This window comes from Thermobia domestica, chromosome 10, assembly GCF_964235325.1.
Source record: "Thermobia domestica chromosome 10, izTheDome1.hap1.1, whole genome shotgun sequence".
NCBI classification, from domain to species: Eukaryota; Metazoa; Arthropoda; class Insecta; order Zygentoma; family Lepismatidae; genus Thermobia; species Thermobia domestica.
Window position 1 is genome coordinate 15,875,753 of NC_137463.1, and position 18,775 is coordinate 15,894,527.

Here is an 18,775-nt window from a genome sequence, read left to right on the forward strand (position 1 = left end):
TCGAAGGAGCCTCACTTTCTCTGTATTCATTTCTTTGAGGAGTACCCACTTTGTTTGGCAAGCGCTCTTGTACAGCCTCCCGACATGCTTGTGTGTTTCATTTTGTTACTCCTACTGCACAGTTGTAAGCAATCAGAGCTTTAAGACGTTTCTTCCTATTTCTCATGTTTTATTTTCCATATGTATGGTGTTCCAGCTATAGTGTTAAATGTGCCAAATCGGTTCATTTTCGTCTTTGTCTTGGCATTTCCAGTGTGTGAAAGATACGAATTTCTGGAAGTATTTTCCTATATTTCGAGTACGTCATATGTCCCAGAAGACGAGACATGATACAAGTTTGTTATTTTCAGGCTCTCTCAGAATTTGAACCATGCATTAAGAGATTTCTTTTCATATGTGTCGACTGTGGGACAATGTCCCAAACAAAGAGGAACATTGATACAGTCGTGTTCTAATTACGTTCTACCAAAAGGTGCACCAGATGTAATAGCAGAATGTACAACGTTATTTTCCTAGTTTTCGCACGTGAGACGGTGTCCCAGCAGTAGTGCGACATGTTGACAATTGTCCATTAGCTACATGTTGATATCAACACACACATTGGCCATATTTCAATATCGATCATACGATCCCGCTAGTGACATTCATTTAGCTTACCCAGTTCCTTTGTGAGTTCTCTAGCACAATTTCAACTTGGCCTCAGTTGTTGCATCCTTATTGGTATGCAACCGTGCACATCATATTGCATCTTTTGATGGAATATTATTGGTGAATTGAAAATGACTTTCATGTTCTTGACGCTAATCCTTACATTTCCGACGCTTTGAACTCACATTTACTGAGTATGAGTGCGTTTCTGGGCATTTTTCGTTAAGTGTTTCCACACATGTGAATCACCTTGCTTCATCTGTTATACTCTGCCGACACTCCAGTTGTCTTTCTAGAGCATTTGAGTACAAATTCGCTACACTTAATACTCAGAACGTCACTGTTGGCCAGCATTCGTACCTGGCGATTATGCAACCACACACAACGGGCATGAAGGTGTCCGCCATTTTGTATTTGTTCCAGCTATCGACTTAATACAAACGAATTATTGTTACCTGGTAGAAAGCCTATCAATTCATATCCATTTAGACCAAGTTTCAATTGGCAGATTATCCGGGATTCCCTACGTTCCTTTGGGGAATCCCTTGCGCGTGCATGGTAGGATTGTGAAACATGCAAAATTCAATAGAGCAGGTATGACTTCTTCAGTGAATTTTTTACCCGCCCTCTTTATGTTGGATAGTTTCCGAACTATTGGCGTCCGAAAGTCATTTTCCCACGCTTTCGGCACATTGTAGATCTGAAACTATGTCCGATAGCCGAAAGTTCAAAAGAACTTTTTTTCTTGTCTCAGTGGTAGGAGTCACCTCCCAAGAGTTGTAACACTTATTTTGCAACACCCGATATATATATATATATATATATATATATATATATATATATATATATATATATATATATATATATATATATATATATATATATATATATATAGGGGATGGTCTTACCCGTCCCCCCAATGTTGAAGATAGATTTGTACCGATGTTCTTTCTTCTGAAATTTTACAGAAAAAAATTCCTATCTGATGCTGCAAAATGCTTGTTCTGGATACAGCTTCATCCTTCCTAATATTACTCAGAACCCTCCAGACAAATCATTGACTTCAGTTAACAAGATCAGAAAATCCTCGATTCCAGCCTTCACATAAATTGTTTGTCCTTTCTTCCCCGTTCAGTGTAGTTTTATGCTAGAAATTTTTGAGACATAAATTTCAAAAATAAATATGCGAATAATTGATAAAATGAATTACAACAAATAATAAAGCATATGTTACAAATGGATACACATTTTATTTAAATTTAAATTTATTTCATTTGTTTTTTAATTTAAACATTAATTTCGTATTTTAGTGGAAATTTCCATTCAGTCATGGGTTCCATAATTAAAATGTTTATGGCAAAAGTGACTGGTTTAACGTAGGTGGTAGAAAGCAAATTATTATACTACACTGATAACAAAAAAATCTCTCTCAATAGTAGGGATGGGCAAAACCGGTTTTTATAAAAACCGAAACCCGAAAAACCGACATTTCGGTTTTCTCAAAAACCGGTTCGGTTTTTTCACCGAAATAGGTTTCGGTTTTCTCCAAAACCGGTTCGGTTTTTCACAGAAAACACATAAAACTATTTCTGTGGAAATGGATTCGGTTTCCGGAGAAGAACGAAACGCCATTCTCGTCAGAAATAGAACAAATTTTGAAAAAAACGGAATCGGTTTTGAAGAAAACCGAAACCGGATCAGGTGAAAAACCGCACCGGTTTTGGAGAAAACCGATAACCGGTTTCGGTGAAAAACCAAAACCGTTTTTTTTTAATTTTTAAAAACCGGTTTCGGTTTTTCTAAAAACCGAAAACCGAAAAACCGATTTTTGTGCCCACCACTACTTAATAGATGTCTGCCCTATATGTAGATAACCCTTATACTTCGATAGACTTTTGGACACCTCTTACGTCATTCCGACAGAATAATGACGTGGTGTCATACTTGTGGGCGTAGCTTAAAGGACTTTTCTAAGTTCATTTACTTAGTTAGTATTGCATAGATAAAGAAAGAAATATATATTCATTTATTTCGCACATGTTCTAAATTGAAATAAATAGAAAATGTAGTGGAAATACCCATTTATAATATTTCACCATAAGCACCATAACATTTCCGCCCAGTTCTGTATCATTTCAAATTTTCCACATCGCAAAGGAAGTAAAAGTTTAAAGTCACTAATGGTGAAATTTTTAAAACATTAAGGACGATATTCAGAGATAATGAGTTAATCGTTTGTTTGTCGGGGACTAGTTAATGGCATACTATATCTTTACTAAGGAAGGTGCACTTTTTTGGTATTCAGAGTCAACTTTGAGTACAACTAAAACTTTGATTTGGGTATGATTAACTTACACAACCCCAATGCATTAGTAAAAAATTAAAGGAGCAACTACGGAAAAGTAGATGAGCCCATGTGTAAACTTTGAAAATGAAAATAGATGAATTACGAAATCCGAAATATGTCGCGCGCTAAACCGTGGGTAAAAGATTAGCCTCTGCTCTCGATTAATTAGTCACACGTGATTAACTTTGTCAAATACTACGTCCTAATCAGAGACTCTGAATACAATTTTTATAACCATCTGTTAGTCAACCTTGTAGTATGGCTTTAATCAGACTTCAAAACGACTCTGCATAAGGTCTTAAAATACCATTTGCGAACAGAAACAGTGCGGCCATTAAAAAGTTAGCTCTGTGTTCTTTATTCGTGGAAGAGCACATGAGTAAAGTAAGCATGGAAATAGTAACTCTGAGACTGTTCCACTATATGGATTTATTTCGTGAAAATTTATAATGATTGAAAAATTTCGTGTCTTCATTTTTTTCCTTGCACCGAGATTTCTTTTCGAATGGACGAAGTATTTTTTGGGCGGGAATCGATGCTCAATCCTGGCAACATTGTTAATAATTGACAACTAGGAACAGCGCAAAATAGGGAAGCCTTATTTGCACACCGCCTGGTGTATGTATCGAAATCGAAGAGAATCGATCTTCGTCGACACTGAAATTTGCGACGTTGCCAAGTGTACTGTTAATACAATCGCAACCACGTAAACTTGAATTATGGAGGACCTTCAAGTACCGATACCTCCTTACTTAGAAGGTATAGAAGATATTAAAGATTGCAAGGACTTTTACACCGGGTACTTGAGTGAAGAAGGATACGATAAATTTTTCAATAGATTAAAAGCGTTTGGCTTCTCATATGCTGTAAGAGATTCGAAGAAGAATGATACAGGTACGTGGGAAAAACGCTTTGACAAATTCGGGTTTATGTACTCGATGGTATTCTCACAACTTATGACTTGATTATGCTTTTTTGTTAAAAGTTATGGTGGCAGAAAAGTGTCGAAAAGGTAGGGGGAAGCGTTACAAAAACTGGTCTTTCATAAGGGTGACATTAAAAATTCTGGTATTTTCTTACGTACAAGGACTAGATTGGTTTTAAATACAATTTCCCACATTATAAGTAATTTATTTCACTTCCTAAAGCGAAGAAACCTAACTTTACCTAAACAGACTCATTTTTCCATATTCCCCGCTAAATTTTCATAATTTTTGCTAGCGACGGCAGATGTTTTCTAAGCCTGAAGCCTCAAGAATGTAAACTTGGTTACGAAAACGTCCTCCATGAGTGTAGCCTGAACTGAATTCCTGCAATTTGTTTAGCCTACTACAAAGGCAGTACAGTATTGTGGTAGGTAGGACGTAGACACAAAAAGGGTAATAGTATACATGAGAACCCCCGGATCTGTGTTTCTTCTGTGTTCTATTATCACTTCCACTTGAAATACCATAAATTTTCTACGTAGTGCAATAGTAAGAAGTATGCATGTGCACAAGACATGCGATATGCGTTAAATACCCCCCCCCCACACACACACAGTCATAAATAAAGTACAAGGGCATTACACATGCAGACAGATACGTTCTTTTTTATTTTCGTATCAGTCGATAAGTAAATAAAGGTCGCTTTGTTACCCCCTTTGTAAGTACTTAGATACTCAATGAATAATTCCTAAAAGTATGAGCGTCCTGCTCCTTCGAAAACTGATGCAGCGTCATGTATACTATATCCAAGATGGGTAACATAATGACCCTTGTACTTAAAACTCACTTGTTACAAACAGTGTGCAAGTCATACTAAAGATCTTATGGCTACTGAATACCAGGGTTGGCAAAAACCATGCTTTTTATTGAAAAAAAAAAAACAGTTCTTTTTTTTTGTTTAAACCAGTTTTTTTTTTTTTTTGGTTTAAATAATTTACTCTATGTAGGCCTATTTATATTAAATATGGACAGAAATTAGTTTGTTTCGCCTTGGTATTATTTTGCAACAACAAAATTGTGCTAGAAGGGGTCACATAAGCTTTAAGCGGAATGCAAACTGCTTCTCGGCTTACATCCAAGAGAAATTGTCCATTTGGACACGAAACCGGGACTAATTGGTCATAAATGCGATTGCCCACTCACTCACGAAGGACTCCTGATAAAAATACGTTGGACTGATCTTTACATAGGCCTACTTGTTAATATAATTGTCGAGAGTCACTTCAGAAGGACAAAGATAAACAGTTACACAAGTAAAAACATTATACAGAATTATATATAAATCGGGAAACTCCCGCCTTAGCCATTGGGAAAATCCTGTTTTTACTTTAAATGTATTTGTATGTAAAATTTTAAGGTCAACGTATCATAATCACTACGCTAAAACTGAGGTATTAAATTACAAATTTGGGATGTAGATATCATTCAATAAAATGAAAACCAAGTAAAATCCAAGCTGATGTTGGAAGCTACGTAGGCAGTTGATAAATTTTGCCAATTTCTATCAATATATTTAAGCAACCTTGGCTTCTTTATAAAACAGCAGGCATTCAGGCAAGTAGAAATATATGATTTGGTTTCATTTCGTATGTTTAGGCTTAACATTCTTATGAAATACCAAGGTTATCACGGAGAAGACTTTTGCTTACAGGGACACCTCGAATCGCTACTTGGTTTACACTTGAAAGATGGGTTGTGGTTCGACCGAGAATTGAACACGGGACCTCTTGATTAAAAGGTGAAAAGTAGATAAACATAATGCGGATGGTTTGATATGTGGAAATGTCATCATGAAGTTCACACGATTTAAAGCATTTTTCGTTCTTCTTTTGGTAATAGTTAAGAACAGCTACTTCTCATCTCCCGTGCACGAGGATACATCTTACTGTTGCACTACCTAAACACCCTAAGTACAAGGGCAAGAACTCAGTCTATTACCTACTTTTTAACATCCTAGATAGTCAATGAATAATTCCTCAAAGTATGGCGTTTCTCGTCCTTCCCTAAATGGGAAGTACGGCTCCTTAACTATAACGCTTCTTTTTTTTTTTTTTTTGGTTTAAACCAGTCGGTTCTTTTTAAAAAACCAGCTGGTTTAAACCATGGTTTAAACTAGCCAACCCTGCTAAATTCACACCATTTCTCAAGCACAGGTAAGCAGAGATTTACTTAGTTGTTAATTGTCGCCTACCATTGTAGTTTTGTGAAAAGTAATGTTGTAGTTTACAATAAAACTTATAAGCTGTACACTAGTGTTACAAGACTTGTAACGTTTGTGAAATAGGCCCCTGATGACGTTTGGTCTACAGCACAGTAAGTTTTTATAATAAGCTTCCCGTTGAGGTTAGAAACATGGATCAAAAAATATTATCTAACGGCAGGGTTGGCTGGTTTAAACCAAAAAACGAAAAATGTTCGTAAAAGTGTAAGTGTTTGTAAAATCTTGATGAACACACAGTTGTGGGCTATCACGTTCCACTCCCGTATATTATTCGTATTATATTCAGAAAATTCCCCATTCATTACTCAAAAAGATTATAATACAAAAGCAACTTTTTTTATATAAGTTCATAAATGTTTGTTTTGTGATTTTTTTGTAGTTATTATTATTGTTATGTAATTGCAATCAAAGAAAAATTCTAAATATTGTTTCGTTTCAATGTTTACTATTGATAAAATACATCGAAATGCCGTACTTTTTGTGTGTGGGGGGAAGGGGAGGTCATACAGACCCCATGAGAGGCATTTATTGAAATGAGAAGTATCTTTTGTATATATTTATGTATAAATGAGTCTTAGCCAAAGTGGACTCAAATAATTCGTATCTTTATTCACTTTTCTTACTGATATCCAAATTAAGTCGTCGTATTTCTTTAATTTGAACCAATAAAAGTCGTTGTTAACTAACTTGAACTAAATTAGTTATTCTGTACTCCGTAGTACTTTGAAATTGTCCATATGTAATTCTGTATAATGGTTTCAGTTGTGCAACTGTTTATCTTTTTATTCTTCTGATATGACTCCTGGCAGTTATATTAAGAACCATGTAAAGATCAGTACAACGTATTTTTATCAGGATTCCTTCGTGAGTGAGTCGGCAGACGTATCGCATTTGTGGCAATTTAGTCCTGGTTCCGAGTTCAAATGGAGGACAATTTCTCTCGGATGTAACTCGAGAAGCAGTTTTTATTCCGCTTTAAGCTTATGTGACCCCTTCCAGCATAACCCGGCTGTTGCATAATAACATCAAGACGAAACAAACTTATTTCTGTCCATATATGATATGAATATATAGATCAAATTATTTAAACTAAATAAACCTCATGTTAATTTCATGATGACCTTTACTCAAGTCTCAGAACGTCTGTTTTAATAATTGTATCTAATTTTGGTCTTGTAATTTAGGAGTCGCAGGTTGATTTTCCGGTGGGGGCAGGAATTTTTTTTACTGCGAACTAAACTTGTTTGCAGGACCTTCTTTACATCGCTATTACCGAAAAACATAAAGCCTGAAATCCTGAACAATACAAACGAAACCGATTTATTTATCTTTTTGGTTGATTAAGAGCAAAAGTTTGCTTAAATATATTGACAAAGTTGTTAAAATTTATTGACTTCATCGGTAGCTTTACTTAACGATAGTAGTAGATTAAGAGCAAACAGTGTTTGCTTTCCCCACAGAACTTAGAGTATTCTTACACCCGCCCATAAAAACTGTGACAGTAGGTATTTAAAGGTTGTCCCTATTCTTTCCAGCATTTCTACTTGTTACCTATGCCGACCTGAGCCATAGTTACCTGAAGTTCGCCAATTAAAATTGAAGATACTAAGGATAATTTTTAAATTTTAATGTTCTATCATTCATTGTTTGTATAAACGTCATTTCTAGAGTACTGGTTACAATGTTCTATAATACTGTCCTTTGTGGATAAGTTCGTCGCCTTGTGATCAAGAGGCCTGTGTCAATATGCTGTGATCAAGAGGTCTGTCCCAAGGATCAAGAGAACTGGCTTCGATTCCCAGTGGGAGCACAAATGGTTCGGATCCCACATTAAATTGTACGTCCCATCCTTAAGAAATCATAATCATTCCATGGAAGGCAACGGAAAACTACCATGGGTTCATCTTGCCCAGGGGCTTTCGGTTCAAAGACATGCCTTCCGACAGAACACCACATCATCACATCGGTTATAATAGTAGTACACAATACTGTACATGTAAATCAGTTGCTGCTGCCATATATAAAGCTATAAAAGGGAAGTTTCCCGATTTAAAACATTAAACGAACGACTCAATTTTGAACGGTACTGGAAAGAAACTGTCCCGATTCCCGAATACATTATCCGTATGGGCGAGTCCAGCACAGCATCGATGAATGACTTTTAATTACTTGCTTGTATATACCGTTGTCTTTCTGCTACTGAAATTACTTAAAATTATAATTGTGTAAGATAAGTACAACGTATTCTATCAGGTGTCTTCCGTGAATGAGTCGTCACATTTGTAATCACAGGGTTCCGCGTTGGAATCCAGATGAAGGAAAATATTTCTCGGGCGCAAACCGGAGGTTTGGACCCAATTTGTCCCGTCTTTCTTGATCTAGCTGATGCAGAAAAGCGTTAAGGCCAAACAATCTTATTTCTATCAACATTTTAATCAATATGTAATTAATTAAATAAAGGAAATCTAGTTTTTTTTAAAAAAAAAAACTGGTTTCTTGGTTTAAAAAAAATGGTGTTTACCAACCCTGTAAAAAAGTATTGTCTATGCCCTTAAACCCAGACTGTGCCAATTTTGGCTTTTCTTCGGAGCAGCCAATAGAGTTGTGGACGTATTTCTACTACTGAGATACATGATGAAAACGGTTCTGCTAACGTTCTCCTCCAGAAAGTAATGCACTCAAGCGTATTAATCTCGTGTATTATTTGCTGGAGGAGATTAGCGAAAAAGCAGGGGTTTTGCGCAAACAATATATTCTGGTGGTGCTAACAACCAACCACATTTCAACAAATTATACCATTACCATAGTAAAACCATGAAGCCACAAAAACTACAAATGGGTAGAGTAACCAGACTAGTTCCCAGGAAAAAGTTTCCCCAACGCCTATACTGCCCCGGCCGATTTACTCCCTTTGCTTATACCTGTAAAATTTGGTTTCGTTTTTTGTGTTCATATTTAATGTTTTTACATAATAACGAAGTTAAAGGTTCTGCTTAAAGTGACATCCATACAATTAGTTTAGTTTGCTTCTGAGAGATTCCACCGGGAATTCAACCTATGAACCCTGAATTACAAAGCCAAAATAAGATGCAAGTATTAACACAGATGTCTTAAGATACGAGTCAAGGTCACCATGAAATTCACCCGATTTGTGGCATTTTTGCTTTTTTTTAAATTTTGGTTTAAACCATGTGTTTTTTTAAAAAAGACCAAGTGGTTTAAACCAGCCGACCTTGAAAAATAATGGCATCAATTTTTCATATATTGCAGAATAGGCTTTTAATTCTTTAGGATTGAAAAGATTGCACGTAAAATCTGTATTGCCTGGGAAGAAAAATGTATGCTTGTACCGTATCTCTTCTTTCGATCAAGTTTTTTTTTTTCGTTTTTTTTAATTCATTTCCAAAACCTTCAAACACATTCCTCCAGCAGATGGCGATGTACGAAACGTTTTTAATAAATAAAGACAGAACATTGACCTCTGTGTTGGGCTCTTTTGTGGTGTGTGTCGTAGGCCTTGAGTTTATCCGAAGTACTCAAGTATGTAAGGCCTAAGACAGTTTTTCGCGTAAATGCATCAGAATTTACATTTCTGGTTCGTCATTTCGTATTAGAAAATCTTTTACTACCTGCATAATACTAACATCGTCTTGTACTTGCGCTCTTGTATATAGGCTCTTATTACTGCAAAATGGTTTTATTGGGACCGATAGTAGCCAATTTCAGAAATTCTGCAGCTCAAATGAAGCGGTTGGAAATTGACAGAGTTAAGCTACCGGTATTTAGGTTGCGTGTGCTAAGGAAAATTAGTAAATATTGTAACTAATCTGCTTTCATGTGCTTTGTTTTGGAATTGAATAAAAACAAAAAGCGATCATTCTGATTATATCCTAAGAGATCATCGGTTCTTTGTAAATATTCACGATCTAGTGAGACAAAATGAACGCAAACGAATCTAAATTCTAGCATTAATTCGGCCACATTAAGGACCTTTTAGTGAGCTAAAATACCAATGAGATGAAATTTATCTGATTAAATCTTCTCTTGGTTCCAGTACGCGGCTTTATTAACTGTAAAAGAATTCACCCATGTACTTTTTTGATAAAGACGCTCGTTGGCGGATATAGTGGTTTCTGGATGATACAGTGGCGGATATAGCAGAATAAATTCCTGGTGAAGTTATAAATTTTTGACATTTTCGACCAGAAACGATATTGCGAAGAGAGTAGTAATATTGTAATTTCTCAATGGACTGGAAAGAGTTCATGTGAATAACGATCAACTATGGTGAAAATCAATTCCATCGTTCGTATGTTCCATTATTTAGAAAATTCCAAAAGTTTATTATATGACTGAAGTTTGATAAGGGTAATGTTTGCTTATTTCCCAATTTAGGTACTAGTGGTAATCAGACTCCTAGAATATTCTTCAAGAAAGATGGTGGCATGCCAAGAGTGAAGATACCATTCACGGGCCATCCTTTTATGATCAACCAGACAGCTCATATGGAATGCTGTCAAGGACCAGCCAGGAGGAAAAATTTATCAGAAGAACCTAATGCGAAGGTTTGTCATTCATCAAATATTTGATCCTACATTGAAAAAAAATATAATAAAGAAAAATAAAACAAGTACATTATGCTAATTTTGTTGTGCATGTCGATTAGTGTTTGCGAAAACCTTTAAAAATATACATTTTGGCACGGGCCACAAGACAGGTAGATTTCTTTGAAAATTTCAAATAATCGCACTTTTCGAAAGTTTTTTTATCATTCTGATTTTGGCAATTGTGAACACTGATTTTTTTTCCAAGTTTGATTCTGGTCGGTTTTACTGCAGGAATTAAGAAATTTAGAAGTTCGAACGTCCGCCATTTTGACAATTTTTTGAAAGATTTCTATGATTTTCACATACAACCAACATATTCTAAATACTCATTTTTGTAGCAAGTTTGGTTGTGATCAGTTCTTAATTGAGGAAATTAGGATTTTAAAAAATATTCGAACGGCCGCCATTTTGAATTTTTTTGACGGATCTTGCTGAATTTGAAATTCGACTAATGTGTGGCAACTCCTATTTTCTTTAGCCAAATTTGGAGCCGATCAGTTAATAATTGCGAAAATTACAACTTTTTAAAAGTTCGTATGGCCGCCATTTTGAAAATGTTCATCCGATCATTCTAGTTTACTAACACATTCAAGATGTTTATACAACCATTTTTTGTGCTAAGTTTGGTTACAATTCGTTGATAATTATTGCATCAAATTTGGTCTTGATCGGTTCATAATTGCGGAAAATAAAAATTTTCAAGATGTTCAAACAGTCGCCATTTTGAATTTTTTCGATGTATTATTCTGGTTTTTATACTGAGTACATGTATTAGAAATACCCATTTTTGTACCAAATTTGGTAGCGATCGGTTGAAAATTGTAAATCGCAGTCGGAAATTTAACGAACGTAATCTTGGGAAAGAGGATTTTAATTATTGCAAATGATCTGTACTTCGTATTTTGTATGTTTACATTGACAGGCATTTTAATTTAAGTTAACTCAGTTTATTCGATGTAGTGAATTTTACCATGTGTGCAAAATAATCCTACGTATTTTTTTTCTCCCACAGAGTGACCATCCTTCTTTTAAAAGAAAGAGAGAAGCTTTACAACCTTCTAAAAAAGTCGGATGTCCAGCCACTCTTGAAGTGACGTGCGTCACCTTATTCTTGGACTACAAAGTTCCTACGGCAAACTACACAAAGGGTGGATTCAACGAAAGAAAGGTAAGCAACACATTAGTTGTGATATGCATGTGTTGAATGTGCTGCGCTACCCGGCTAGTGGATAATATCAGTCTTGTTTCCCGCTTGAACGAAAACTTGCATAATTTGTTCGTTAATGCTGACCGATGGATCAGTAATCAATTGTTTAATTGAGATGTTCATTCCACAAGATTGGGAATAAGAGATGCTCCACAAACGTGCTAACTGAAACGTCAAAACCCGTAAATATATAATACTAATATGCACTAGTGGCTAAAAATGTAAGGGCTCGAAAAGAATTTTTTTTTTTTTTTGATTGGGGAATTTTGGGCTTTTTCAAAGTTCTTGAAATTGACCAAGCAGAGTTTATTTCACGCCTCTACAACACAATAATTTCTTAAATTAATAAAGCAGACTTTATTGTACCTCAAATTACGTATTACTCAAATCAAATTTACGTATTGTGACTCACTCGCCAATGGTTAGTTCAAAAGAAAGGAAAAAGAATGGGGTTTCTACTTACCTACTGGAAAGGTACAATTATGCCAAATGTGAACGAAATTTATGACATGAAAGTCTGATTATATGGACCTGTTGACTTCATATGGGCTTATTTAATAGGAGTAAGAGCATTGTTTTTAGTATGTTTTCTAGCATCTCGTTTAAATTTCTTACTTGTATTCTAAATCTTTTTTTTCTTGTTTTTTTCAGATCATGAAAAAGCTGAAGTATGAGTTGACAAGTAATTCAGAACTAAAATCGTGTAGAAGATACTACATTGCCCTTTCTAAGTCTGAAGTGCACACGCATAGCACACTTTCGACAAACTTAAACCAACCGATACATCCAGAGTTACTGGAAGAAATAAAAAAATTAGCAGCTCGTAACATAACTTGTGTACAAACAGTGAAAAAGTGTCTTCAACAGACTTTACATGAAATGTGTAAGAAGTATGAAATGCCGGTACCGGACAAGTTGAACAAGTGTTTTTATCCAAGTGATGATTCAATTTATAATGCACTACATGCTACTATATTTCAATTGAATCAAAATAAATTTGATCAAGAAGCCCTAGGAACATACGTGAACAACTGTGCAGTGAAATTTCCAAATGATAATTTTTTCTTTCGCCCATACAAAGAAAGTGTTTCATCAGATCAAGGGGATGGTGAAAGTCAAACATTGCTATTTTGCCATCAGACTTCGTGGCAAAGAGATATTTTATCTCGATATGGTAATAACATAACTCTTTTGGATGCAACTTATAAAACAACCAAGTACAGTCTTCCTTTATTTTTCTTAGTTGTGAAAACTAATTGCCATTTTGTAGTGGTAGGTACCTTTGTCATTCAATCGGAATCTGTGGACCATATAGAAGAGGCGTTAGGTAAATTCAAGGAGTGGAATTCAAGTTGGAAACCGAAATATTTTATGACGGACTATTCAGAATCAGAGATTCAAGCTATTGGGAAGGTATTTCCTGAAGCTGAGGTATACTTGTGCTCGTTTCATCGAGAACAAGCATGGGTGCGGTGGTTGAAGAAAAGTGGAAATGTGAATCCCAAAGATGAAGAACGGATAAAACTATTATGGAGAAACATTGCAGCTTCTGATTCACTTTTGGAGTACGAAAACAACGTACTTGAGTGGAAAAACAGTAAAGAATGTCAGGAGAACTTAAAAGCAGGACAGTACTTCGAAAACCAATGGCTTTCCGTGTCAAATCGTTGGGTCGCAGCCTATCGTAGGAAAGACTTTCAATGGCTGGTTACTACAAACAATGGTATTGAGAATCAAAATAAAATTTTGAAGCATTCTTTCCTTAATCAAAGTTTGGATAAGACTCTCACTGGGACAGTCAAAACTATTGTTGAAGAATATTTGCCTCATTCATTAGAAAAGTATATTTCTGCAAATGCAAGAATGAGTGACAAATTTAAGTCGTACAACAGCAATTTACCAGCCTTTCTTCATAACAAATCCTTTGCATTCATTAGACATGTTCTGCGTCGTTACAACTCAGCATCTAGTTGCTATAGCAGAGAAATGATAAAGTGTAAAGGCCAAGGATTGTTTGAAGTTCAGAGCGAAGCAGACAGAAATGTGGTCTATGCTGTAGCCTTCGAAACCCCTTCTTGCTCTTGTATGGACTTTCAGAGGTGGCTTCTTCCGTGTAAGCACATATGTGCAATTATGTGCTACTGTGAAGGTTGGGGTTTTGACAAGCTTCCTTCGGAATACAGAAATAACCCATTCTTCTTGCAGCATGAAGAGTATTCACTATCAATGGACCAAAACATTGTTTCTGTTTGCAGTCAAGAGGAATCTAGAGACACTAAGGATTGTTCAGTAAGTGACACACTGCAGCCAAATGCGTATGAAAGTGGGGATGCAGAAAGCAGAGTTCGTTCACTGCAAAGACAACTAAGAATTGAAGCAAAGGAAATCCTGAATTTGTCTTACAACTGCAGGGAACAAGAGCAGTTGATACAGTCCATTACGTCCCTAAAAGAAATAAAACTGAGGCTGTCTACAGTTTCTGAAAAGTCAGATGAGGGATTAGTCTTGGAGACAACCTGTCAAGTGAGAAAAAAGTTGAAGCAGAAGAATGTACCATTGCAGTATGACAAGTGCACTCCAATATCGAAGAAATTAAAGAAAAAGTATGCTTTCAAATATAATGGGAGAGTTGGGAGAAAAGCCGAGGAATGGAGACAGTCTTCACATCTGAAAGTTGATTTGTAGGACGGGGGTGCTTTAAAACTGTGATTTCATGTTTAGGTAGCCAACCAGAACATATAAAGAATTTGTTAAACGTAATGTATTTTAGCAAGTCTTGAATTTAGGTATTGTGAGAGCTTTCTTAAGTGTTTAGGTATTAAGAGAAGTTTATTCATAAGGTTTCCTTTTTTTTTTTTAATTATGATATTGTAGATGATCCTAGTTTGATTTTATATTATGCTATGTAAACGTTATATATCTTGCCAAGAACATATTTATAATAAAATTAAGCTACTTAAAAAAGGCTGATCTTATACTTTTGAGGGCTTTGATTGTAAATATAAACTTTATTTTTCTGTAACTTAATAAGGTCACTTTTTTGGTCGTTGGGGTGGAGGGGTCAAAGTGAAAAATTACAATGATTGCAGTGTTTTAAAGCCCCCTTGTCTTCAAAACTTTTTTGGGAAGACTAAAACTGGGCTGATTTTATAATTTTGAAGGCTTTGATTACAAGTATAAAAAATATTTTTTTGTAACTTGATAAGATCACTATTGTGAGGTCAAAATGAAAAATTACAACGATTTGCAATGTTTTAAAGCTCCCTTGGGGAGAGACTCAAACCGGGCTCATTCTATAATTTTGATGGCACTGGTTTACAAATCTGAACTTCAATTAGCTCGGCTATAAAGTCACTTCCTTTTTGTTTTTCTCTAGCGTGACCAGAGTGAGGCTTTTCAGGGTTTCAAACTGGTAATTATGGCGATTTCTAAAGTTTTAATTTTTTTTCTTTGTTCATTTCTGTTTTTTTCTCGGTCGATGTAAGACTAACATATTGGATTTGTGTTGACGTGAGTAAAACCTATCTCCAAAGGATGAAACCGACCTGTTGTGATAGTTTATATGTTCTGATCACGAATCAGAACCTTATTTTTCTCTGCATTCCCCGGGAAAGTCAACGGATAAAGTTTTTTTTTTTTATTTTTTAAATTACAGTTTCCAACACAATAAAGTACGGGAATTTAGAAAATTTTGTATATTATGCACAGGGATCACCGTCATTGAGTTCGTGCTCTGCGGGAATTCATTGTATGTTCTTTACAAGAGCGACGGTTGAATTAAAGGTAATTTTTGTTTTATTTAGGTCACAGAATTTACTTTCATAATTTCTGCGTGTGGGTGTTCGAACTTGCAAATTGTGTTGCAGTTGAGTCTTTTCTTTCTCAGCAAGATTTTCAGTCACTTTAATAGCAGTTTCTGTTTAAAATTGAAAATTGGTCCTCACTCGCTTTTGATTTACAGTATTCAGATTTTTTTTTAATATATGTCAAAGATTTGATCAGTCTTTCTTAGTCAGCTTCAAAAGAACTTAAAACTTGGTGTATAGCTTTCAGTGATGGTTTATTTAGTAATATATATATATATATATATATATATATATATATATATATATATATATATATATATATACCGTAATATTTGTCCAATAAAAAAATAGTTGTAGTACGATATAGGTTATTAATGAGAAGCACTATTATTGTACTTATATAGCACGTACGACTATTGATTAAATTTATTCAACTTTTCCAGATGTTCTTCATAACGCATCTAGTATTCTAGGACAAGGGTTCCGTAATGGCATCCAGAATTAAGTGTTTGAATATTTATCATGCTTGAATATTCATTGGTATTCAGTAATATTGCCAGTGGCTGTGTTATCCCTTGTAATGTTCGACTTGTTAACGTCAAAAGTGAAACTTGTATCGATTTAATGTCCAATTTTCATTGACATACACAGAAAACATCTTTGTGCAAGACCTAAAACGTATTTTCTATGTTTTCTACTCTGTAAATATCGTAGTCTTAAGGGAAATAACCACATTAATTAAGCTTGGAACGTTCATTGTAAAGTGCTTTGATGCCGTTGTAAGATGCTGTAATCTTTCTACATCCCTCAAACTTCATTGAATGCTGCCATGTGTTATTCCATAGCAAGGTAACATGGCATTTATTTGAGCTAAAACATAGTTTTCAGTCATTTACCAGTGCCATCAAGATTCATGTCACTCCATGGCATTATTCCTCCAAAACTATACCTGGAAGCGGCATATATTATCTGCTACTTCTGCACCAGGTGCACGTAATGAATGTATTAATACATTATGATGTTTATAAATGTAATTTGCAGTTCAAGTATTTTTATTGTCAAAAAAATATATATGTGTGTGTGTACTCTGTGAACTTTTCCACGATTTGTGTTCTGTGTAAAATGGTATTTCCCTTTGCGATGGAAATTTGAAGCAAACTTTATTGAATATGTGAATGTCACTTGAAAGTTTTTTTTTTTCCTGAAAAAAAAAGAGAAAGTTGAATATGAACAAAATGTTCTTTATATTTGCAAATAGTAGTAGATATCAGGTTTGTAGCAATTTTGTTTTGATAAAAGATCATTTTGAGTATAATTAACAAATTTCATAAACATTGTAGTCCGAGACAAAGAATGTTAAGAGACAATCTCGGTGAAATTTATTAGTATGCAAAAGCTTATAATTAGTTCATTTGTAGAAAAATAATTTGGATACAGATTTCTTTGTAACAAATTGTAATTTGAAGGTGATGATTAAAAAAAAAAAATAGTGGAAAATACATTTTTTTCGAACGCCAATATTTGTATTTGTCCAGTAGTGATAAAATCCTTTTGCTAATGCAAACATTCTTTCTAGCATATCGCTGCGTTCACTCTATTTCTTCAAAGAGTGGGCTAAGCTAGGTACGATTGCTTGAGTAAGGCATGTAGAGCAAGGGCACAAGTAAGAGCGAGTTTCAGAACACCAGTTTTTATTATGAGTACTGTAGGTAATGTGTACTTTGCGGTTGCCAAGGGTTAGTTCCTAGTTCTGTCTTCTACCTTATGGAACTGGATAGAAACTTCTCCAGGAAGGTCTAGTATTTATAGTTACAAGTAAGAAATACGTAATATTATGAACTTTCAAAAAGATAATCATTAATTTTATTTCATGGTTTTTCAGTTCAACAAAGGAAATTCAAACAACCAACCATACAGAAAATGATTAATGTACTGCATTGTAATTTTCCTGCATTGCATAAAATAATTTGCAAAACATCATTTAATACAATCACTCCTATAATGTTTAATGGAATTATAATTGATTTGATAGGAGATCAAGTAATCAAAAAATATATATAAAATATCTCGGTAAATCAATCTTTGCAAATTAATTCATGCAATATACGAAGACTAACTTAGTAACTTAATCATTCTTTGCAGGGTTGGTTGTTTAAATTTCCTTCGTTGGGCTGAAACCTATGAAATAAAATTATTAACTATCTTGTAAACTTTAAACTACAAAATGAACCATATGATGTACCTTCTTACTTGAAACTATAAATTCTGGAAAATATACTTTGATCATGAAAAGTTGAAAATGCAGCGCCACGTTGACCCTTAATACCGGGTGCCCCAAAAGGTGCTTTCCAACTTCAATGTTTCATAACTCGAGTCCTAATTACTTCGAGAAACAGTAAAACTTGTTCTGATGTACCAGCTCATTTTTTACGTAATGTCATGAATAGATGTTCTGCTTTTCCGAGTAACAGAAGCGACATGATTAAATAGTTTTCTCAGGGTAGAGTCACCATAAATAAATCGAAAAAAGGAGTTTGCACAGAAAAAGGCAAGAGCGTACAGTATACTGTCACTGATATATATATATATATATATATATAAAAGAGGAGAGTTACCCAGAAGTTCCTGTGTTATTTTCTTATAAACGGTGAAAAGGGTGGTGGTTTCGCGTATAGCTTTCTGAAATTTCTCAGCACTTAAGTGCCTTACTTAGTAATTTAATAAACCAAGCCACACATTGGTCCTTTTCTTGTGCAGACTCGATTCTTTGCTTCATTTATGGTACTACTGTTACCAAGTATTTTTTTTTCTTCAGTGTTTCTGTCACCTGGGAAGGTAAAACATTTTAATTTTCTTACATTAAAAAAATAAGCTAGTATAAGTAACTTATAGTAAAGCTGTAATAATTCTTAAGTTGTAAAGCAGGAACATAACTGCAAATTTTAATATAGTG

General features: G+C 34.8%; 1 protein-coding gene across 1 annotated transcript; it reads left to right on the forward strand.

Moving 5' to 3' along the window:
• Window positions 1-3,671: 3,671 nt before the first annotated feature.
• On the forward strand, window positions 3,672-17,414 carry LOC145662314 (uncharacterized). Its single transcript, XM_081727761.1, has 4 exons — window positions 3,672-3,889; window positions 10,598-10,767; window positions 11,822-11,977; window positions 12,668-17,414. Exons 1-4 carry the CDS (start codon window positions 3,715-3,717, stop codon window positions 14,699-14,701), a joined length of 2,535 nt encoding a protein of 844 aa, XP_081583887.1. The 5' UTR covers window positions 3,672-3,714; the 3' UTR covers window positions 14,702-17,414.
• Window positions 17,415-18,775: the final 1,361 nt, after the last annotated feature.